This window comes from Callorhinus ursinus, unplaced genomic scaffold (genome assembly GCF_003265705.2).
Source record: "Callorhinus ursinus isolate GAN/ISIS: 27379988/994484 unplaced genomic scaffold, GSC_fseal_2.0 scaffold20, whole genome shotgun sequence".
In the NCBI taxonomy this organism is placed as follows: domain Eukaryota; kingdom Metazoa; phylum Chordata; class Mammalia; order Carnivora; family Otariidae; genus Callorhinus; species Callorhinus ursinus.
Genome location: NW_027397082.1, coordinates 16254805 through 16280149, shown reverse-complemented (window position 1 = coordinate 16280149; position 25345 = coordinate 16254805). Strand labels below are relative to the sequence as shown.

At 39.8% G+C, this 25345-nt stretch overlaps 1 protein-coding gene across 2 annotated transcripts in view; it reads left to right on the top strand.

Annotated features, from left to right (window-relative positions):
• CFAP58 (cilia and flagella associated protein 58) overlaps positions 1-16563 on the top strand; it is a 110631-nt gene extending 94068 nt beyond the window's left edge. The window contains exons 16-18 of one of the 2 annotated variants that reach the window (XM_073904230.1): positions 7255-7374; positions 9700-9833; positions 13867-16563. In XM_073904230.1, coding sequence (XP_073760331.1) covers positions 7255-7374; positions 9700-9833; positions 13867-13978 — 366 coding nt within the window. In that variant the 3' untranslated portion in view covers positions 13979-16563. Of the gene's footprint in view, positions 1-7216; positions 7375-9699; positions 9834-13866 lie in introns of those variants that run through there. The other variant, XR_012381669.1, reaches the window with a different exon arrangement.
• The last annotated feature ends 8782 nt before the right edge of the window (positions 16564-25345 follow it).

Here is a 25345-nt window from a genome sequence, read left to right as displayed (position 1 = left end):
CTTTTGGTTTTGTGGACTGTTTCTTTTGCTGTGCAAAAGCTTTTTATCTTGATGAAATCCCAATAGTTCATTTTTGCCCTGGCTTCCCTTGCCTTTGGCGATGTTTCTAGGAAGAAGTTGCTGCGGCTGAGGTCGAAGAGGTTGCTGCCTATGTTCTCCTTTAGGATTTTGATGGACTCCTGTCTCACGTTTAGGCCTTTCAACCATTTGGAGTCTATTTTTGTGTGTGGTGTCAGGAAATGGTCCAGTTTCATTCTTCTGCATGTGACTCTCCAATTTTCCCAACACCATTTGTTGAAGAGACTGTCCTTTTTCCATTGGACATTCTTTCCTGCTTTGTCAAAGATGAGTTGAGCATAGAGTTGAGGGTCCATTTCTGGGCTCTTGATTCTGTTCCATTGATCTATGTGTCTGTTTTTGTGCCAGTACCATACTGTCTTGAGGATGACAGCTTTGTACTAGAGCTGGAAGTCCGGAGTTGTGATGCCGCCAGCTTTGCTTTTCTTTTTCAATATTACTCTGGCTATTCGGGGTCTCTTCTGGTTCCATATAAACTTTAGGATTATTTGTTCCATTTCTTTGAAAAAGGTGGATGGTATTTTGATGGGGATTGCATTGAATGTGTAGATGGCTCTAGGTACCATTGACATCATCACAGTGTTGGTTCTTCCAATCCATGAGCATGGAATGTTTTTCCATTTCTTTGTGTCTTCTTCAATTTCTTTCAAGAGTATTTTATAGTTTTCTGAGTACAGATCCTTTGCCTCTTTGGTTAAATTTAATCCTTGGTATCTTATGGTTTTGGGTGCAATTGTAAATGGGATCGACTCCTTGATTTGTCTCTCTTCTGTCTTGTTGTTGGTGTATAGGAATGCCACTGATTTCTGTGCATTGATTTTATATCCTGCTACTTTACTGAATTCCTGTAGGAGTTCTAGCAGTTTTGGGGTGGAGTCTTTTGGGTTTTCCACATACAGTATCATATCATCTGCAAAGAGTGAGAGTATGACTTCCTCTTTGCCTATTTGGATGCCTTTGATTTCTTTTTGTTGTCTGATTGCTGTGGCTAGGACTTCTAATACTATGTTGAATAGCAGTGGTGAGAGTGGACATCCCTGCCGCAATCCTGAGCTTAGGGGAAAAGCTCTCAGCTTTTCCCCATTGAGAATGATATTCGCTGTAGGTTTTTCATAGATGGCTTTTATGATATTGAGGTATGTACCCTCTATCCCTATACTCTGAAGAGTTTTGATCAAGAAAGGATGCTGTACTTTGTCAAATGCTTTTTCTGCATCTATTGAGAGGATCATATGATTCTTGTTCTTTCTTTTCTTAATGTATTGTATCACGTTTTTGGAACAGTTTCAGGAGAATAGGTATTAATTCTTCTTTAAATGTCTGATAGAATTCCCCTGGGAAGCCATCTGGCCCTGGGCTTTTGTCTGTTGGGAGATTTTTGATGACTGCTTCAATTTCCTTATTGGTTATAGGTCTGTTCAGGTTTTTCTATTTCTTCCTGGTTCAATTTTGGTAGTTGATACATCTCTAGGAATGCACCCATTTCTTCCAGGTTATCTAATTTGCTGGCCTAGAGTTGCTCATAATATGTTCTTAGAATTGTTTGTATGTCTTTGGTGTTGGTTGTGATCTCTCCTCTTTCATTCATGATTTTGTTGATTTGGGTCCTTTCTCTTTTCTTTTTGATAAGTCTGGCCAGGAGTTTATCAATCTTGTTAATTCTTTCAAGGAACCAGCTCCTAGTTTCGTTGATCTGTTCTACTGTTCTTTTGGTTTCTATTTCATTGATTTCTGCTCTGATCTTTATTATTTCTCTTCTCCTGCTGGGTTTAGGCTTTATTTGCTGTTTTTTCTCTAGCTCCTCTAGGTGTAGGGTTAGGTTGTGTATTTGAGACCTTTCTTGTTTCTTGAGAAAGGCTTGTATTGCTATATACTTTCCTCTCAGGACTGCCTTTGCTGTATCCCAAAGATTTTGAACAGTTTTGTTTTCATTTTCGTTGGTTTCCATGCATTTTTTTAATTCTTCTTTAATTTCCTGGTTGACCCATTCATTCTTTAGTAGGATGCTCTTTAGCCTCCATGTATTTGAGTTCTTTCCGACTTTTCCTCTTGTGGTTGAGTTCTAGTTTCAAAGCATTGTGGTCTGAAAATATGCAGGGAATGATCCCAATCTTTTGGTACCGATTGAGACCTGATTTGTGACCTAGGATGTGATCAATTCTGGAGAATGTTCCATGGGCACTAGAGAAGAATGTGTATTCCGTTGCTTTGGGATGGAATGTTCTGAATATGTCTGTGAAGTCCATTTGGTCCAGTGTGTCATTTAAAGTCTTTATTTCCTTGTTGATCTTTTGCTTAGATGATCTGTCCATTTCAGTCAGGGGGGTGTTAAAGTCCCCCACTATTATTGTATTGTTGTCAATGTGTTTCTTCGCTTTTGTTATTAATTGCCTTATATAATTGGCTGCTCCCATGTTAGAGGCATAGATATTTACAATTGTTAGATCTTCTTGTTGGATAGACCCTTTAAGTAGGATACAGTGTCCTTCCTCATCTCTTATTACAGTCTTTGTTTTAAAATCTAATTTGTCTGATATAAGGATTGCCACCCCAGCTTTCTTTTGGTGTCCACGAGCATGGTAAATGGTATTCCAACCCCTCACTTTCACTCTGGGGGTGTCTTTGGGTCTAAAATGAGTCTCCTGCAGACAGCATATCGATGGGTCTTGTTTTTTAATCCAATCTGATAGCCTGTGTCTTTTGATTGGGCATTGAGCCCATTTACATTCAGGGTAACTATTGAAAGGTATGAATTTAGTGCCATTGTATTGCCTGTAAGGTGACTGTGACTGTATATTGTCTGTGTTCCTTTCTGATCTATGCTGCTTTTAGGCTCTCTTTTTGCTTAGAGGACCCCTTTCAATATTTCTTGTAGGGCTGGTTTCGTGTTTGCAAATTCCTTTAGTTTTTGTTTGTCCTGGAAGATTTTTATTTCTCCTTCTGTTTTCAATGACAGTCTAGCTGGATATAGTATTCTTGGCTGCATATTTTTCTCGTTTAGTGCTCTGAAGATATCATGCCAGTCCTTTCTGGCCTGCCAGGTCTCTGTGGATAGGTCTGTTGTCCATCTAATGTTTCTCCCATTGTAGGTTACACATCTCTTCTCCCGAGCGGCTTTCAGGATTTTCTCTTTGTCTCTGAGACTCGTAAGTTTTACTTTTAGATGTTGGGGTGTTGACCTATTTTTATTGATTTTGAGAGGGGTTCTCTGTGCCTCCTGGATTTTGATTCCTGTTTCCTTCTCCACATTAGGGAAGTTCTCTGCTATAATTTGCTCCAATATACCTTCTGCCCCTCTCTCTCTTTCTTCTTCTTCTGGGATCCCAATTATTCTACTGTTGTTTTGTCTTATTGTATCACTTATCTCTCAAATTCTGCCCTCGTGATCCTGTAGTTGTTTATTTCTCTTTTTCTCAGCCTCTCTATTTTCCATCATTTGGTCTTCTATATCGCTGATTCTCTCTTCTGCCTCATTTATCCTAGCAGTTAGTGCCCCCATTTTTTATTGCACCTCATTAATAGCCTTTTTGATTTCGACTTGGTTAGATTTTAGTTCTTTTATTTCTCCAGAAAGGGTTTCTCTAATAACTTCCACACTTTTTTCAAGCCCAGCTAGTATCTTTAAAGTCATGATTCTGAACTCTAGGTCTGACATCGTACTAATGTCCGTATTGAGTAGGTCCCTGGCAGATGGTACTACCTCTTGTTCTTTTTGCTGAGGTGATTTTTTTCGTCTTGTCATTTTGTCCAGAGGAGAACAGATGAATGAGAGAACAGAATGCTAACAGGTTAACAACGTCTCCAGCAAATATACTCTATACAAATCAGAAAAGACCTGAAACCAGGGGACGAGAAAGGGAAAGAAAGAAGAGAAAAAAAAAAAAGGAAAAAGAAAAAGATAACAACAAACAAAAACAGAACAAAACAAAACAAAAAAACAGAATATGGTCAAATATGATCAGGCTAATGCATAGAGATCAGTGCCACACACTAGCTTTTGGGCATATTTTGGTCTGTTAGAAGAAATTGCCTGCTAAAATTTTAAAGGAAGAACAACTTATATATGTACAAAGTAAGGGTTGATACAATTAAAGGATGGCAGATGACTGTAAAGATGCAAATTATAAAAGATTTTATAAAAGGAATTGATAAGAAGTTGTTTTTAAATAGAAAGAAGAAGATTGAACAAGAAAAAGAAAAAAAAAGAAAAAAAAGGGAGCGAATGTGATCAGGCAGGAGACTAGAACAAAGCCATACACCAGTGATTTAGGGTATATTTTGATCTGTTAGAAGAAAGTGTATCTCAAAATTTTATAGAGAGAACAACTTATATATATATGCCAAAAATAAGGGTAACTACTATGAAGGGATAAAATATGACTCTAAAAATGAAAAATAAAAAATGGTTTTTTTTAAAAAAGGGATTGATAAGATGTTGGTTGAAAAAGGGAAAAAGCAATATAAGAGAAAACAGTTAAAAAAGTTAACTTTGAAAAACTAATGAATTATGGTAAAAAAGCCATGAATTCTATGTGCTGTATTCCCCTAGCGCTGGAGTTCTCCCGTTCTCCTTGATCGGTGAACTTGCTCTTGGCTTGCTGGCTGTTTGTGCTGATCTTCTGGGGGAGTAGCCTGTTGCCGTGGTTTCCAAATGTCTTTCCCGGTGGCGGAATTGCCCCGCCCTTGTGAGTCCGGGCTAAGGTAGCAGCTCCGGTTTGCTCTCAGGAGCTTTTGTTCCCTGCAAGCTCTTGGTGCAGCTTTGGAGGACCAGGGTGAAAATGGTGGCCTCCCAATCTCAACCCGGAGGAGCTGAGAACTCGGGGCCCTGCTCCTCAGTGCTCTCCCAGAGAAAAGCAGTCACTCCCGTGTCCCCGGTCTCTGGCCGCACTCCGTGCTCACCCGGCCTGTGACCGAGCGTTTCTATCTCTGGCACCCGACCCCGTGTGGAGTCTCCAAACCCAGCAGATCCCTGCGGTGCACTCCCGCGCTGCTCCTCCCCGGGGAGGAAGGGGAGTCTCCCCGGCTCTGCCGCTTGTTGGGTCCCTGCTGGAGGAGCAGTGGCCCGACTGGGCCACGGATCACAGTTTATGGCAACCCCGAGCTGAAAGCCCGCGCCTCAGCTCTGTCTCTGCAGCCGGCTTCCCCGCTCCGATACCTGGGAGCTCTGCCGCACTCAGGCACCCCTGGTCTTTCTGTGACCCCGAGGGTCCTGTCCCTCGAGGGGCCCACACTGTCCCGCGAGGGTTCCACCCCCCGCTTAGCCACTGCAGCAACGTCCCTCCGTGGAGCCGATTTCTAAAAGTTCCGATTTTGTGCTTTGCGGCTCTATCACTTGCCAGAAGTGGCGGAGGCCCCCTTCCCCGCCGTCTCTCCTCCCGAATATCGCCTCGGATTCACTTCTCCGCACGTCCTACCTTCCAGAAAGTGGTCGCTTTTCTGTTCAGAGTGTTGTTATTCTTATCTTCGATCTCCTGTTGAGTTTGTAGGTGTTCAGAATGGTTTGATACCTATTCAGCTGAAATCCTGAGACCAGACGAAATCCAGGACTCCTACTCCTCCGCCATCTTGCTCCGCCCCCCCATGTCATGTTTCTTAAAAGACTCACTTTCTTTACTTCCTACTTCTGATTTGTTCTCCAGCCTCTGTGAGTTTTGCTCCCCCAATGTTATTGTAAACTCTCTATGGTCAGTGGTGTCATCCTAATAGGCCTTCCCCAAGGCCATTTTCAATTCCCCTTCTGTTTCTTTTCTTAGCCCATCGGATATCACTGACCACTCAAATAATGCCTCTCTTTGTAAACACTGCCATTTCCTGGTTGGGGGACATTCAGTTGCTTTCCCTTTTCTCTGGATCTTTCTTCTTTGCCTACCCCTGATAGGCTGGCTCTCCCAAAGGTCTCGTTGTTCTGGCCCACCCCAAACGCCATCCCTAGTTGATGGAGCCATTCTCATGGCTCTAGCCATGATGCACCTCCAGTTCCAACTTGCTCTTTTGTTCGAACTTTTGTTTGAACCCATTTTCAACTCTTCTTCTCAATATCCCACAACACCTCAAGCTCAACATATCCAGACCCCCTGATAATCAGAAGAGAATGTAGGAACAGTTCCTTCCCCCTTCCCCACACCCCTTCTTTCCTAGCCTCCCTGCCTCCATTACCATCACCTGCCAGCCCCCAAGGTGTCCATATTATAAGCCTTGGAGTCTTCTTGGTCCTGCTCCTTCCTTCCTCACTTGTCTGATCTTTCCCCAAATCCCACTGATTCTTTCTCAGGAATGTCTTCACATATCTACCTTCTTTCCATTCTATCTTAGGCCCATCTGTTTTCATCTTCTGCTTATCCTGGTCTCCTGAGCAGTCTCCTCACTCTGTTCTCTGCCTTCCTGCTGGAGCTATTCCTCTGAAGACAAACCCAAGCACAGCTCATCCTTTCCTCCCAAACCACAAAGCCTGGAACCTACCTATGAGCCCAGCCTTTTCTCTCCACTACTCGCTCCTTTGGCCCAGGGCACCTACTGAACTAGACTCACTTCTCCCGTGTCCTGACTCTGAACCTTGGCCTAAAAACCTTTCCTTTCTCTCTCTGCTTGGGGAAAAACTCCTACTCATTCTTTAACAACAATCCAAATGACATTTTTGCGAAAACTCCCCCACTCCCTACTTTTACTGGCCACATTTGTCCAAATCTTCCATCACTGCCCTTGTCTCTCAGTTGTGTGATCATAAGTTTAGGTAGAGAGAGACTTTTCCTTCCTCAGATGTCGTATTATTTGTATCCAAATGCTGGGCCCATCCTAAGCCCTTGACTGGGATTGTTTGGACGCACTCTTTTTTTTTTTTTTAAGATTTTATTTATTTATTTGATAGATAGATAGCAAGAGCAGGAACACAAGCAGGGGGGTGGGAGAGGGAGAAGCAGGCTTCCTGCCGAGCAGGAAACAGATGGGGCTCCATCCCAGGACCCTGGGACCATGACCTGAGCCGAAGGCAGACGCTCAACGACTGAGCCACCCAGGCGTCCCTGGACGCACTCTTGATAGAATCTATGGTGAATGTGATCAGTGTGGCACTCCGAAGTATCTTAGGATGGTCCCAAGTTCTCCCGACCTTGCTGGTAAAGGCACTTTCCCTGTCTTGAAGGGGCTGTTCATCTCCCTTGTGGTTTTGCTCACCACCAGGAAAAGGAGAAACTGTATGTGGAACTAAAGCACATCCTGGCCCGGCAGCCTGGTCCTGAGGCTGCAGAGCAGCTACAGATCTACCGCCACACGCTGCGGGAGAAGACCAAGCAGCTGAAAGTAAGTGGGAGCCTCTGCCTTTTCCTGGCCCCACGCTAGGGACCCGGACAAGTCCACTGTCTCGGTACAAGGAGCCGGTCTCCCAATGCCACATGCCACAGAGGTTGGCTTTTTGAGAATTCCAGTCCCAGGAGGAACAGGACGCATCTCAGAGCTACCCCCCTGCAGCTAAACTAATAGACCCCACGATTCTCTGCTTCCTGAAAGAGGGAGGTGAGCAAGTAAAGAAAGAGTTGGAGAGAGAATGATGGCACCAGAATGGAAATTTGGGGGGTGGCGTGTATAGGGATGATCTCAAGATGAATGAGAGGACTTGGATGGTGGGAAAGAACAGAGGAAACATTTTAACACCGTCATCCCCAGAAGCAGACCACTGTGCCCAAGCAGGTTTTTGCTATTTCCTTCTACCTGCAATAAATGTGCAGAAAGCACAGGTTGGTCTCCAGCCCCCAGGGCCTGCCTTCGTGACCATCTCTCAAATCAGTTGTTATGAAAGGAAAGTAAAATCACTTTAGAATTCTGTTAGCATAAATTCCCTCCTAAGTGACTTCAGAACCTCAGCTGGGGAGATGGAATGTTTTATTGTTACATGTGCCTTTTAAAAGTTTTCTCAAAAAGTGTGTGTTCCCATTGTATCTGGAGCTTTACCTCCTCAGCAAGTACTTAGATATTCTTGGCATGTCAGGGAAGTCTTACACATATGCATGCACAGAATGTAGCACACGCCGGCTGAATTCTGGCACTTACCTGCGCAATGGGGGTAATAATCGTTGCCTTTCTGCCTGGGGTAATATAGATGCCATGCTCCTCGTCTAGTTCCAATCCTTTCACAAATAGGACATTGTAAAATCACATCCTTCTACTTTAAAAGAGGCAGATGAAACAGAAGTGTAGTTAGAACATTAATTTTCAACTTATCACTCACAGTATTTATTTCATATGAGTATCCTGAGATGTATTTCAAATTTTGCATGAGGCATAATCTTTTGATTATTTTCATCCTTTTAAACAATTGTATATGCCAAGCAGAATAAAAGCTCATTTTCTCAGGAGTGGGTATAGATGAGAAAAGCACATGTCTGTCTTCACATTACTGTCAAATAGCCACATCAGCGCTAGATTGCATTATATGGCTCACAGGAGCTTTTTGGTATTTTAACCCTTTAACTCAGGAAATCCAGAATTTTGCTCTGATGAAATGTGACCCCTGGTGGAAGAGGTTCAGAGGTGGTGGTCCTCAGCCAGTCTGCCAGTTTGTCCTCATTATCTGGGCTCTTTTAGGAAATGCTATATTCATTGTTTGGAAACAGAGCCTTTGTTCCTAATTGTTTGACTATTAATAGACCTGAACCTGAAAGTCCCAACATGAAAGTCCTATTCTTTAGCTCATGATAGCGTAGTCAGAATCATTTTCATAGCGATTAAGAGAAAGCGTTCAGAGGCAGATGAATACTCAGAAGACAACGATCCCCCTTTTGTGCAAATTTTTAAAATAGTGAGCAAGAGGAAAAACAAATCCATCTGTTGCATGCCCCTTAGAATGGTAGCTTTCCTTCCTTCCCTCTGGTTTCTGTGGGGTGTACTCCTAGCTTGGGCATGCTTTACACATCCTGTTTAGATGAGTAAATTCCCACTCTTCCTGCTCAGCTGAGACCAGTAGCATCTATGGGACACCAGAGTGGAAGAGGCAGATAATCAGGGTTCTTATCACACATGCTTTAGACTCTCCCGTGCACGTATCAGCTCCCTGCTTCTCAGAGGTAAGTACTGTGGTGCTGGGAGAAAGAAAGAACCTGTGCAGAGTCCCAAAGAGCATCATAAAGAGGTGACAGACATTTAACAGAACAGCAACCTAGGAAAACACATAAATTTGATGCCTACTTAGTGGTGGTGGTGGCAGGATGATTCCAGAATAAATTTTACCATAATCATCAAATGAATCACTCTCCCTAGTGATGACTTCCTTGAATGCTCTTTAAAAAGACTTTAAATGCAGTTTGATACTGTATGTCTGGGAGTTTTTCTGTCTCTGCTCACAGTATACCTGAAAGACTTTACACCATTCATATGTGAGCCTGCTTGAATGTGGCCTGAGAGTTCTTTTTGTCATTTTTGGATTAGGAGTCTGCAGACCTCAGTCAGATTTTTACCTAGATGCAGACCTTGAGAACTGGCAGAAGTGAGTGGATTAGCTGTTAAACTTGGGCATGGTTTTATATCACTTGCCTCACTGAGGTAAATGGCAGCAGATTAGGAAAAAATCTCAGGAAAGGATATTGTCTCACTGAGTCTCTTCTGCTAATGCTGCTTTATTTGTCCCGTTAGGTTTTGTCTTCAGAGTTGAATATGTATGAATCACAGAGCCAAGAATATAAATATGAGATCGAGAAACTTACCAACGAACTGATGAACTTAAAGAAGAAATACCTAGCTCAGAAACGTAAAGAATACATTCAGAAGTAAGAATTAGTCAAATGTTCTTCTAATTGTGTTGTGCCTATTACCTGCTGATAAGAAAATAATTGGCAGACAGTCACAGAGTCATGGAATCCATGGGGGGTAAACTAAGGCACAGGGTGAACAAATGACATTCTACAGGTCCCCACTGGTTTGTGTCAGAGCAATATGCGTGTCTCATCTGATACTAAGGCCTCTCCTTAGGACCCGAACAGGGATCCATTAATATCTGCTCATTGGTGGACCTCACATGGAGCAGAGGAAACAGTGTGATCCGCACGCCCCCCTCCAACACTGTTCTCATGGTTTGGAGATAGTCATGCCATAACAATGTTTGCAAATGAGGTTCACGATCAGGCTTGTACAAACAAAAAGCACATCCACGTTTACAAACACAGGTAATTTTGCTAAGGGGTGGAGGCTTGGTAAAGCTGTTCTTTCCAAGAATGTAGGTGTGCCACTGTAATGATGAGTAGCTCACAGATCATTTTTTTAAAAGATTTTTTAAATTCATTTATTCATGAGAGACAGGGAGGGGGGCAGAGGCAGAAGGAGAAACAGGCTCCCCGCAGAGCAGGGAGCCCGACATGGGACTCGATCCCAGGTCCCCAGGATCATGACCCAAGCCGAAGGCAGACACTCAACCAACTAAGCCACCCAGGTGCCCCCACAGATCATTTTTTACCCATGTTTTAGATAATCGGTCTCTGAACCATCTTTATGTCTAGTAACTGCCTTCAGTATCCGCTGGGGGTGTGACGTGAGCTTTTCTTCTCTGAGGAGAGGATGATGCCCTCTCAGGTTGACATTTGGGGTTTCAGGATACCTACATGTGGACTGACAAATGTCTCTTCACTTGGTTATCATCATTTGCTTAAGGTTAGGGTGAGAGAGTGGGCCCAAGGGAATCAGTGGGTTTGAACCTTGGCTTGGCTGTGTGGCATTACCCAACTTATCTAGTTAATTCTGTAGTGGCTCACATCGTGGGTTTAAGTCAAGTTGGGTATTTCATCCATGTGGGCACTGCAGGGACCTGGTGAAGGAGGGGCATCTGCCTGTGATTTGTCAGTGACAAACTACTATTTAAAGTAACTCGATGCAAATGGATTTGCCAGGAAAAATTTGCCCTTCTTGTAAATCAGAATATTCCCTCATTCCACATTCAGATGCCAGCTTCTTGGTAGAATAAAATCCTGCTAAAAATTAGAGCTAATTTCGGTGGGTCTGTCTTGATGTCTGGGTCTGGCAACTATCTGATTCAGATACACTGGTGGGATTTGGTGAACATGCAGGTTTCCAGGCCCCATTTCCAGATGTTTGGATTCTGCAGGCTCTGGATAAATTTGCAGGTCAGTCACTCCTCAGGGGATTTCCATGTTCATGGAAGCTGGAGAACCACTGATATTAATATTGTGAATTAGTGCATGTTGGGTGGAAACACGGTGGTTTTCTTTTAGGAACACCAGGGTTGTGCTGATGGCTGGTTCCAATGTGAGGCATGTGTCCAGTTCAGTGGCCTTCAAGCATTTTGATTACATTATCTTATCAGTAAAACACTTTTGAGCTTGTAGCCCCCCATATATATACATGCATATTAAATATATATTTGTTTTGAGTTTTAAAATGAAATTTTTTAGAATAGTTTTCTACTTCTAATATATTTTAATTTCTCTAAATTGTGTGCAAAATACTATTGTCACTTTGTCAGTAATTAGTAAACTGAGATTTTTTTTTATTTTTGAAAGACAAAATATGAATAGAATCTTAAATACCTTCTTTGCACCTCCCAGTGGGTCATCTTACTCATCTTGTAGAGTAAATGCAACCCGTTTTGGAGACCAGCAGTCTAGTTTACACAGTTACAAACAGCCAGCTTAGCTAAGCAGTTAGTTAACTTTCTAGAGCTGACTAACTCCCCACCTTGGCCCTGGAGTTTGGCCTGTTGACCTTATTGATTCCCCTTCCCGGACACCCTCCACACAGTTTTCTGGACACAGAGAGCGTGTGGAACCAACAGGAATGCCCCTCTGTGGGCTCAGCCCCTCCCAGTGGCACATCCACTAAAACTGCAATGCCCCCAGCCATAGGCCACTTGTGGATTTTTAAATTAAAATGAATTACAGCTAAATCAAATTAAGAATGCAGTTCCTTAGGGGGCGCCTGGGTGGCTCAGTTGGTTAAGCGACTGCCTTCGGCTCAGGTCATGATCCCGGGGTCCTGGGATCGAGTCCCACATCGGGCTCCCAGCTCAGCGGGAAGCCTGCTTCTCCCTCTGACTCTCTCCCCTCTCATGCTGTTTCTCTCTCGCTCGCTTTCTAATAAATAAATAAAATCTTTAAAAAAAAAAAAAAAAAAGAATGCAGTTCCTTAGGTGCACTAGTCGCATTTCAACTGCTTAATAGCCACATGGAGGTAGAGGACACAGCATTAGGCTCTAGATAGAGAGCTTTGCCATCATCGCAGAAAGTTCTATCGGATAGCACGGCTCTAGAATCCTTGCTTTTACCTGTCCTCTTCTTGCCCTAAAATGGTCATTACTTGTAGCCACTCTGACCTGGTTAGTGTGTCATTGGCGGTTCCATTTTGGTGGGGATCCATACACTGGAGGTAGACAGAGAGAGGGGTTTACGGGAGAAGAGCAAAAGGATTCAGGTGCTGAAGGAAAGTATGCTGAGGCAAGAACAGGGTGCGGAGAGGATGTGGACTGGAAGGGAGGAGGCTGAAGGGGGCCAGTGTGATGGTCTACGAATATATTACAAAGGCAGTGTAAAGGAGACATCATTCCCATCAGTCACCTCAGACCAAGCCAGCAGCGGTAAGCTGAAGTTCCTTCAGAGAGGGAAAGTTACGTTACTGAAGGCAAGAGAGGGATGGGGGAGGGGGCTGCCTGCATCCACCAGCCATCAGGTATGCAGGTTGCCAAGTACTAGAAAGAATCCTCTTTATTGGATCCACTCAAGGCTAAAGCTTTTGTCCTACTTACGGAGGATGATTTTTTTTTTAAATAATAATGAAATCAATCCTGCTAAGAGACTGCTGGATTGATTAGTCAATCCTCCACAGGTTCTTTCCAAATGGAATTATTTAGAATAATCTCTATGGATGTTTTCCCTAAACTTGCTCTTTATAAAATAGCAGCTCATGCCATTTTTGCCTTTATGCCTTCTTTCACTTTTGTAAAACACCCTTTTCATCATGTTTCCATCCTGACCTGCACCCTCACCCACCTGCCTCTGACTCTCCTGCCCCGGACCCCCAGGCTGGTCTCGAGTTTGCAGAACTAGCCAGATTCTTTCCCCAAAGGTGGAATTCTTTCCCTTAAGGTAAATCACTTCTAGTTGTCAAGTCTAATTGGGTTTGGTCTTAGTTGTTAGCTTAATTTTTATTTTTAAAAAGGGATTCCAAAGATGTTTTCTGTAAGACCCCTAAATACACAATAGGGAATTTGTGTAAATTTAAGCTACCTCTGCCCGAGACCTGAATGTGATGTGTGCAAATGTGTGTTTGTGTGTGTGTGAATATGTGTGTATATGTGTGTGTATTTAAAGGAGATATGTTGTAGATTTTCCTTTATCTATTGCCAAAGGTGCTATCTTATTTATCTTTCTCAGATTTTCTTGTATCTTAAACTATTTCTAATAATAACTGCTGCCTGTCTGGAAAATTTGTATTTTACAAATATCCAAGTTTGATGAAGATATCTTGTGTGTGTGGTAAATATTTATAAGTTTCCACTGCAACTTTGGAATATAAAAGTTGGTAAATGGTGAATTAGTCATTATAACTAAGCCAAGAGAAAGATTCTTCTGACTGATCTTTGGAACTAAACAAATGTTTTATAAAACAGGAAGGTGATTACAAGTTGGAAGTCTCAAGTCTATAGTGATTGAGTTAAAAACAACCACCTTGTCTAAAACTGGAAGCTTTAATCAAAGCAGTGTTCAGTGGCTAACTCACCCTAGGAACTTAGAGAACACCACACTTAGAAGAGGAAAAAGATGTTAAGGAAGTTAACTTTCACCTCCTGTCTTACAGAAATAAGGACAGAGTACCCATGGATAACACATTCTCAACAGCCAAGCCAACTGGCCCTCGTTTTACTGGGGGTGGATTTCCCCTCAACAGGCCATCCAAAGTGAAGTCCTAACCTGAAGCTCCTGGCTGGGTGCATTTGAACAGCTCATGAAATTCACTTTGAAACATTTTGGAGGAATCTCTTTCAAATCCCTTGGATCCTAAATATTTAGAGAAATCAGTGCTCAAATTCTAGGATGAAAAGAAATACAAAACTATCATCGTCATGTACATATAAGAATGATGACATTCTACTTGGTCCTCATGGATATTAACAAACTGTAGTTATATCATTCAGTTAGGCTGACACATTGCATAAAGCAAATCTTTTGTTACTACCACATTGATTGATTTGAAATACACCACATATCTAGACACTCTGTAGAGATGAAATTTTGGATCTGAATTTCTCTATTACAAACATCAGTGTATAGGTTTTACATTTAAAAATATTTTTGAAATGCAGTGTGTTTCTTATTAATAAGAATCTTTTTAAATCATTCCTCATTAACAAGTCATTGAATGAGGTGAGAAAAAAAAAAGACAAACTCTCAAGTATTTAAAACGTGTTTTGAGAATGATTTCTATGTGGAATTTCTTTTCAGGCCTGGGGTATGAAAATCTATTCCAAAGTGACAAACTAATAAATACTTCATCATAAAAAATAAAAAAGGACCTTTGTAGAGATTTTGATCTTTGCTTTGGTAGAGTATGTAATTAAAGTTTAAAAGTCCTTTGAGAAATGTCTAACATAAGGATCTGATTCAGTGGAACCAAGACTTTAAAATGAGGGATGTGGGCTGGTGTTCTCTGACAATGGCCTTGTATTTCTTAGACCTCCCACTTGGAGAACAGAGTTATGTAGGACAAGGATCTGTGTGGCTTGCAGGCTTTAGGCCAACATTTAGAGTCATTGAATCCATTGTATTATCTTTCTGTTGAAGCCACAGTTATGTGGACTTCAGTTCAAAGTTTCCTCATTAAGTGAGTTCATTCAGGAATATTATGTGAGGACACTTTGGTCATCTCTCACAAGAACTTGACCTCTGCAATTTTTTAAATTATAGAGGAGTAAGCAGCTCAAGGATAAGGACAATATAAGTGGATCATTCCATTTGTCCTATGGGACCAAGGTTCCCACTGCAAGGAGCAGAAGGCTTAATGACCCCAAGATGCTTGTTGAGATTATACAGAGAGGTGGGATTTTAGAGGGATCATCTGCATGTTCTGCTGTCTTTCTCAGTTCACCCCCAGAAGCAAATCCAAGACAATGATGACCGTGAAGTGATTTATTATGAAATGATCCCAGGAAACCCACTAATAGTGGGGAAGTAGGTCAGAGAAGGGAAGGCAATCAAGCTAGTATGCAATTTTAAGTCAAGTTCCATGGTGGGAGACTTTGGCTACATTTTGCAGGGGGCTCTGGAGACAATGTAATCACAGCTCAGAGTTGTCCCTGTCAGGGGCAAGGGAGCTGGAGTATTTATAAGCCCCATGCTGGCTGGCGTTGGTCAAGGACTGCTCTGCAGGGGTCCTTCTGCCTGCGGGCAAAGCAGGGTCTGGCAGCCTAGGGGCAGCCGGGAGACAGAAATGGCATTTGCTGACTGTCAGCAGTGAAAACGCTAAAGGCTGGGGGCAGTGGGTTAGGCAGTACCATCCTCTGTTGCTTTTCCTGCATGGTCCCAGGAGGAAAGGGACAGATGGAAATCACCCTGCACTGTAGCTGGTGACCCTGTGGTGAGGTGTGGTCATCAACTCTTTGTGTACCGTATAAGAGGGTGGAGGATAGGTATGTACCCTAGAGAATTTGCCAAGAGCCCCTTAAAGCTAAAGAATCACAGTGGGACCATTTCCATTTTTGAAAATCCCTGGTGATATCTGACCTCAGGGCCGTATTTTTTCAGACAAATGACTTTTGCAGGTAAGGTAAAGCAAGGCAAAGTTATTACACATGTACAACTTTGGAGGTTTTCCGGTCCATTCAGGGACATTTTGTGGTGTATCTGTAGCCAACTTCTTTCTGAGTCCTTGGACGGCTTCATGAGAGGTTCACTTCTCTAGGGAAAAAGGTGTCTATGATTCTTGATCTATCTCAGTATGATAAAGACTTCGGAGGCAGATGCGGGGTTCGAGTTCTGGCATATTGTAACAATGAGTTGTTTTGAGGATTAAATGAATTAATGCAGAGGTAAGGTTAGAATAGTATCAGGCACATAGTGACTGTTTAACAAATACCTGCCATTATTATTATTACACAGAGATAACTTGTGTTTTGAAATTAGAGAATAAACAATGTTTATGACCCTACAATGTTGGGATGAAATTGGATTTTGTAGTGTGGTTTAAGGTTGAATATCTTGCAGAAATGCCACATCGGGTACCTCACGAAAAATTCTATATATATGTTTTTTGTACTCTGAGGACAGATTTTTCACCTTCAGAAATCAGAGCTTCCAGAGGGAAAGACCCTGGTGGTGTCTACCTGCCATCTTCTTGTTTTTCCTCCATGGGATGGAGCAGGGCAGTCAGCCTCTGTGGATGACAGAGGTCCCATGAGCCAAGACGGCACGGGCTCCGGTAGATGACAGGGCAGCTCAGGATGGCTCAGTATGCTTATGTTCAAATGTAGGAGGAGTAAATTAAGACTTGGAAAGGTTGAAGATATTGCCACTGCTTCTCATTTGCTGTACACCCTGACAGCCCAGGGTATTAGAAGCAATAACTATTAGGTGCAGGTGTTACCACCATAGCCACAGTACAAAAGTGAGTTGTTAAAAACACTGAGATTTGCAAATCATGAAAGGTAACTGTGAACTCACAGTGGGCTGAGGTGCTTTTAAAATCACAAATTTGAGCTCCATCGTAAAGCAACATTAGGAAATTGTTCAGTAGCATCATTTTACCCTGGGGTTTTCAGAGTTTCAGAAAGAAGTCCTGTTGCTAAACCAGCCATTGACTCCTCCACTGGCCTGATGAGGAAGCTGGTATGGTTTCTCTGTGGATGGAGAGAGACATGATAAAAGGGAGTCCCTGGTCATTATTTGCTGATCATAGCTTCTCAGCAACTGCTCTCATAGACAGGTTTTTATTGTGCTTATCTCTAAAGAAATTGCCCAGAGCAAAGGTTTGTTGCTGTGATAAAGCCATAGAGACAGAGGTAGTTATGCTAAGAGGAGGCAGTAGCAAGTCTCTGGTCATGGGCTGTCATTTTGCTATAAAAATTTATCCAGGGTTGATAATTATCATTTGATCTCCTGGCTTTCTCAGATTCTGAAGTTTGACCTAGGCCAAGATACCCATTGGAAAATGCTATATAATGAATTTTGAGCAATGTGGCATTTCAGAGCCTGGACCATTTGAGGAAAAATGCTAGGTCTCTTAGTAAACATAACCAATTATGTGGAGATCTAGTTGGAATAGGAGCAAAGGGAGGGCATTTTAAAATATTAAAATGGTAAAATAGTTTAAAAATATATCTCACTATTTTCTTTTTAGTGGATGGGAAATATTTTTATGACATTATCCATTTTTAACTCCTAATTCAATGCTTTTTTAGTACACCATTTCTCATATCTATTATTTAAAAGTTCCATTAGGATTTTGAGACCCATTAGAATTTTATAACAGTATGAAATGTGATATCAACAGGGTACCATTTTTCTTTTTTATAATTAAAGATAGATTTTTCCCCCTTTATTTTGAAGTACCTGATTGAAAATGTGGATAGAATGTTAGAAGATATGAATGAGCAAAAAGAAGAAAAGGGCACCAACAATCCCACCATCTATTGATAAATGGTGTTTCCTGGGGCCAACACTCCTCTCATTCACATGGGTTGGTTGTTCCAATTGTTCATGCCCACCATTTGTTCTGACCAATTGGTGCTTATAATTCCCAATTGTTAAATGTTTTGAATATGACCTTTGAAATACAACTGTTTTATTATCTTGAGTGTATCTTCTTGGACTTTTAAAATAAGTATATATAAATATATTTTGTTTTTAAAAATCAAAGATAAAATTGAGATACAATTTACATATAACCAAAGCACATATTTTAAGTGTAAAGTTTAGTAGGTTTTGACAAAAGCTTATACCCAAATAACTATAATCATCATCTTCCAAGAATGCCCTTATGTCCCTTGGCAGTCAATATTCACAGCCCCCATCCTGCCGAAGCAACAATGGATCTGTTTTTCATCATTCTATGTTAGTTATGTCTTTCTTAGAATTTCATATAAGTGGAATCATATGCTATATACTCTTTAGTGCCTGGCTTTTTTCATGTAGTATGTTTTTGAGATTCACCTATGTTGTAGTGTATATCAGTAATTTTTTCATTTTTATTGCTGAGTAATATTCCATTACATCGACATAATACAGTATGTCTATTGATTTACCTGTTGTTGGGAATTCAGATTGTTTCATGAATCAAGTTGTTTAGTTATCATGAATCAAGCTGCTATGAACATTTATGTACCAGTCTTTATGTGAACAAATATTTCATTTCTCTTGGGTAAATGCTGAGGAATGAACCTGCTGGATCAAAAGGTAAGTGTACATTTAACCTGATAAACTGCTGGACTGTTTTCCCAACTGATTGGACCATTTTACATTCCTATGAACAAGGTGCATCAACTGCAATTACTCCAATCCTTGTCAATATTCAGTATTGTCAGTATTTTTTAAGTCATTCTTTTGGATATATAGTGATATCTCATATTTAAATTGATATCTCCTGATAATAATGTCAAGCATTTTTTCATGTGCTTTTGGTCATTCATATGTGTAGTGTCTTCAAATCTTTTGCCTATTTTTTTTATCATATTAGATTGTAGTTTTTTGTATATTCTGGATACAAAACCTTTGTCAGATAGATGGATTGCAAATGCCTTTCCATTTTCTTAACAGTGTATTTTGAAGAACAGACGTTTAAATTTTTAATAAGGTCCAATTTATTTTTATTTTCTCATGTGGTTTATACTTTCCTTGTTCTAAGTAATTTGTGCCTATTCCAAGACAGTAATGATTTTTTTAATCTGTGTTTTTCTTTAGAAGTTTTAGCCTCTATGTTTGTATTTATGATCCATTTAGAGTTAATTTTATATATGGTGTGAGGTGAGAGTAGAGGTTCATTTTTGTTCCATACGGATATCCAGTTGTTCAGCACCATTTGCTGAAAAGACTATCATTTTCCCATTGCATTGCCTTGGAACACTTGTAGAAAATCAGTTGACCATTTGACTAGTTCTATTTATGAACTCTCTGTTCTGTTTTGTAGTTCCATATCTATCTCTCTTGATTAACAATAGCTTTATGGTAACTCTTAAAATTAGATGGTGTAAGATCTTCAATTTTTTTCTTCTTTAGAATTATTTTTGTTATTCTAAGTCCCTTGCATATCTATATACAGCTTAGAATCAGCTTGTCGATTTCTACAACAAAGTTTGCTGGGAATTTGGTTGGGATTGCATTGAATCTATGGATGGATTTGGGGAATAGTGTCATCTTAACAATATTGAGGCTTTCAATCCACGAATATGGTACATGTTCTCATTTATTTAGATAGTTTTAAATTTCCCTCAGCAACTTCTTGTAGTTTTCAGTGTACAGATATTGCACATATTTTATTAAATTTGTCTAAATATTTTGCATTTTCTGATGTTACTATAAATGGTATTTACATTTTTACTTTCCATTTGTTATTAGTATGTAGAAATGCAACTTTTTTTGTATATTATTTTGTATTCTAGGCCGTTGCTAAATTAATTAGTTTTATAGCTTTTGGGGATTATGTAAAATTTTCTATGAACATAATCATGTTTTCTACAAATAAAGATAGTTTCTCTTTTTTTCTTCTTTTTATTCACAATTACTATACTTATACTGGTCAGGAATTTTAGTACAATCTTAAATTGAAGTGGTGAAAGCAACATTTCTGCCTTGTTCTTGATGTCAGGGGAACCCTTCATCATGAAGTATGATGTTAGCTGTAGGATTTTCATAGATGCCTTTTATTGGGTTGAGGAAGTCCCCTTTTATTTCTTGTTTGCTAAGATATTTTAATCATACATGTATATTGAATTTCATCAATGCTCTTTTTTTTGCATGTACTGAGATAATCATGTTTTTTTCTCTTGTATTTTGTTAACATGGTATATCACTTTGATTTTCAAATGTTAAACCAATTTTGCCTTTTTTTGGGGGTAAACCCTACTTTGTCATATTGTCATTTTAATGTATTTATATGTTGTTGAATTAGACTTACTAATATTTTGTTAAGGATTTTTACAACTATATTTATGAGGTTTATTTGTCTATAGTTTTCTTGTGGTATCTTTCTATGGTTTCGGTGTTAAGATTTTGCTGACCTCATAAGCTGTATTGGGAAATGCTCCTTCTCTATTTCCTGAAATAGATAGAATTGTAGAATTGATATTATTTCTTCCATAAATATTTAATATAATTTGCCAGTAAAGCCATCTGAAATTATAATTTTTCTTGTGTAAAGGTTTTTAAATAGATATAAGGCTATTCAGTTTTTCTGTTTTATCTTGTGTCACTTTTTATAATTTGTGTCTTTGAAGGAATTCATATATTTCATATAAGTTGTTGAGTTTATTGGCATAAAATTGTTCAAAATATTCTTATACTACCCCAAACATTGGTAAGATCTGAACAAATGCTTCCTATTTCATTCTGGATATTGGTAATTTGAATCTTCTCTCCTTTTTTCTTATTTTATGTTTATCTATCTATCTATTTACCTACCTATCTATCAGATAGAGAGAGAGAGGCAGGCAGAGGGGGATGCAGGCTCCCCACTGAGCAAGGAGTCCGATGTGGGACTCAGTCCCAGGACCCTGGGACCATGACCTGAGCCGAAGGCAGACGCCTAACTGACTGAGCCACCCAGGCGCCCCTCTCCTTTTTTCTTTATGAGAGTCTAGCTAGGAGTTTATCAACAAAATTTTATTAATATTTCTAAAGAACCAGCTCTTTATTTCTTTAATTATTCTCTAATGTCAGTTTTCTATTTCATTAACTTCTGCTCTAATACTTAGTATTTTCTTCCACTTACTTTGGATTTAATTTTCTCTTGTTCTTATGGCTTCTTACTGTAATTGATTTTAGCCCTTTCCTTTAAAAAAATAGCCTTTAAAGCTATACATTTTCCTCTAAACTCTGCTTTAAATGCATCCAATTTTAATTTTAATTAAATTTTAATTTTAATATTTTAATTTAATTTAATTTAATTATGTTATATTAGTCACCACACATTACATCATTAGTTTTTGATGCAGTGATCCATGATTCATTGTTTGTGTCTAACACCCAATGCTCCATGCAGTACGTGCCCTCTTTAATACCCACCACCGAGCTAACCCATCCCCCCACCCCCTCCCCTCTAAAACCTTGTTTGTTTCTCAGAGTCCACAGTCTCTCATGGTGCATCTCTTCCTCCGATTCCCCCCCTTCATTTTTCCCTTCCTTCTCCTAGTGTCCTCCATGCTGTTCCTTATGTTCCACAAATAAGTGAAACCATGTGATAATTGACTTTCTCTGCTTGACTTACTTCACTTGGTATAATCTCCAGTCCCATCCATGTTGATGTAAAAGTTGGGTATTCATCCTTTCTGATGGCTGAGTCATATTCCGTTGTATATATGGACCACATCTTCTTTATCCATTCATCTGTTGAAGGGTATCTCGGCTCTTTTGACAGTTTGGCTATTTTAATATGTTGTGTTAACATATATATTCATTTTATATGTTATAGATATTATCTTATATAAAATATATTTTATTCTATATATGTTATATATAAAATAACATTTATATTTTTAATATAAATATTTTAATTTATTTATAAATAATTTATAAATAATATATTTTAATGTTATGTTTTCATTATTATTCAGTTTAATTAGTTTCTACCTTCTTTTATGACTATTTGTTTTACTCATGAGGTGTTTAGAATCATGTTTTTAAATTTGCAAACATTTAGGTACTTTTCCAGATAGCTTTTGTTACTGATTTTTAATTTAATTCTGTAGTCATCAAAGAACATGTTCTGTATACTTTGTTTATTTCATTTTACTATTTTATTTTAATTTCTGTATAGTTAACATACAGTGTTATATTAATTTCAGGTATACAATATAGTGATTCAACAATTCCATACATCACCCAGTGCTCCTCATGACAAGTGCACTCCTTAATCCCCATGACCTATTTCACCATTCCCTCACCTATTTCATCATTCCCTGAATACTCTGAATCATTTCAAATTTATAGGCCAGAATATGGATTATCTTGTTTCTTGTTCTATGTGCACCTCAAAAGGATATGTATTTTGCTTCTGTTGGGTGGAGTGTTGTATAAATGTCAATTAGGTAAACTTGTTGCTACTCTAAATTTTTACTGATTTTCGTACTTGTTTTATTGATTACTGAGAGTGGAGTGTCAAATCTCCAAATATGGTTGTGGCTTTGTTTATCCTCTCACTGTTAGTTTTTGCTGTGTGGATTTTGAAGCTTTAATAGTACATACATATTTAGGATTATGTCTTTTTGATAAATTGACCTTTTTATTATGAAATATCTCTATTTCTGATAATATTGCTTGTCTAGAAGTCTACCTTGTATAATATTAATATAGTCGCTCCAGCTTTATTATTTGTAGTGTTTTTGTATTATATTTTTTATATCCTTTTATTTTTTTAAGATTTATTTATTTACTTTAGAGAGCACAAGCAGGAAGGGCAGAGCTAGAGGGAGAGAGAATCTCAAGCAGACTCCACACTGAGTGCAGAGCCTGATGTGGGGCTTGATCTCACAACACTGAGATCGTGACCTGAGCAGAAAGCAAGAGTCAGACGCTCAACTGAGTGTGCCACCCAGGTGCCCCCATATCCTTTTACTTTTAAGGTATTGATATCCTAATATTAAAATATGCTCATTATAGATAGAATATAGTGGAATATTGCTTTTTTTCAAGTTCAGTGTGACAATCTTGCCCTTTTAATTGGAGGAATTAGACCCATTACATTTAATGCAATTATTAGTATTGTTTAGGTCCACGATCTTACTATTTGTTTTGTAGTCCCATCTGTTTATTGTTTCTCTTTTCCTGTTTGCTTTGTATTGAGTTTTCAGCTTTACTGAGGCATAATTGACAAATAAAATTGTAAGATATTTAAAGTATACAACATGATTATTTGACATGTATACGTTGTAAAGGGATTCCCCCCACTGAGTTAATTGATACATCCATCACCTCATATATTTACCTTTTTTTTTTTTTGGAGGGGATGACAACATTTAAGTTCTACTCTTAGTAAATTTCAATTATACAATGCAGTGTCATCAATTACAGTCACTATGTTATACATTAGATTCTTAGACCTTATTCACCTTATAACTGAAAGTTTGTATCCTTTTGCCAACTTCTCCCTTTGCTTGTTGTTATATTGTTTTCTGGTATGTATTAGACTGCAAATATTCTTATCTTTGTTCCCCTGAATGTAATATGTCTTTTGCTTTACAAAATTTGTCTTTATACTTGATTTTTAGGATTTGATTATGATATGCTTTGGTGTGGTTTTCTTTATGTTTATCCTGCTTGGGGGTTATTGAGACTCTTGGGACTATAGGTTATAGTTTTTAAAATTTAGAAAAAATTTGGCCATTATTTCTCAGATTTTTTTTTGTGCACACTCTTTCTGGGATTACTATTATTTTTATGTTAGACAGTTTGATAGTATTGAGTAGGCATTAAATTCTCTATTTTTCCTCCTTTTTTGTTTTGTTATTCACTTTGGAGAGTTTCTTTTGCAATGCATTAAAGTTTCACTAATACTTCCTTGGGCAGTGCATACTCTGTGGTTAAACCACATTTAATACATTTCTTATTTTAGATATTATATTTTTCAGCTTTAGAAGTTTCATTTGGTTATTTTTATATCTTTCCTCTCTCTCTTCTTTATGTTCATGCTTCCTTTACATCCATGAGCATATTTATCATAGCTGTTTTGAAATTCTTGTCTACTAATATATCATCTCTGTAATTTGTGATTATTTCTATTGACTAAATTTTCTCCTGGTTTGGGTCATATTTTCCTGCATTTTTGCATGTCTGGTAATTTTTTATTAGATGCTAGATAATGTGAGTATTACACCATTGAGTGTCTAGAGTTTGTTGTCTTCCTTTAAAAAGTGGGCAAGTTTGTTTTGGTAGATAAATTGCTTGTGGATTACCTTAGAGGGTTATCCGAACAATTTTTTTAAAGATTTTATTTATTTCTTTTTGAGAGAGAGAGTGCATGAGACAGGGGGAGGGGCAAAGGGAGAAGAAGGCTCCCCACTGAGTGGGGATCCTGATGCAGGACTCGATCCCAGGACCCTGGGATCATGACCTGAGCTGAAGCCAGATGCTTAATCAACTGAGTCACCCAGGTGCCCCAAACAATTTTTTATTCTGACTTATTTTTATTTTTATTTTTTTAAAAGATTTTATTTACTCATTTGAGAGAGAGAGAGAGAAAGAGCACAAGCAGAGGGAGAAACAGAGGGAGAGGGAGAAGCAGACTCCCCGGCTGAGCAGGGAACCGGACACGGGACTCGATCCCAGGTCCTGGAATCATGACCTGAGCTAAAGGCAGATGCTTAACCATCTGAGCCAACCAGGCAACCCACTTCTGACTTATTTTTAGACTTACAGAAAAGTTGCAAGAATAATTCAAAGAATTCATTGATATCATTCACTCAGATTATCCAATTTTTATCATTTTATTATATTTGCTTTATTCATTTATCTATGTTTTTTTCTGAACCACTTAAGAGTAAATTGTAGAGGGGGGCGGAGCAAGATGGCGGAGGAGTGGGAGACCTAGATTTCGTCTGGTCTCAGGAATTCAGCTGAATAGGGATCAAACCATTCTGAACACCTACGAACTCAACAGGAGATCAAAGAGGAGAGTAGCTACCAACTCTCTGAACAGAGAAGCGACCACTTACTGGAAGGTAGGACGTGCGGAGAAGTGAATCCGAGGCGATATTCGGGAGGATAGACGGCGGGGGAGGGGGCCTCCGTCGGCCGCTTCTGGCAAGTGATAGAGCCGCGGAGCACAAAATCGGACCTTTTAGAAGTTGGCTCCGCGGAGGGACGTCGCTGCAATGGCTAAGCGGGGGGTGGAATCCTCCCGGGACAGTGTGGTCTCAGGACCCTCAGGGTCACAGAAAGACCAGGGGTGCGGCAGAGCTCCCAGGTATCGGAGCGGGGAAGCCGGCTTCAGAGACGGAGCCGAGGCGCGGGCTCTCAGCTCCGGGTGGCCATAAACTGTGATCCACGGCCCAGTCGGGCCACTTCTCCTCCAGCAGGGACCCAATAAGCGGCGGAGCCGGGGAGACTCCCCTTTCTCCCCCGGGAGGAGTGGCGCG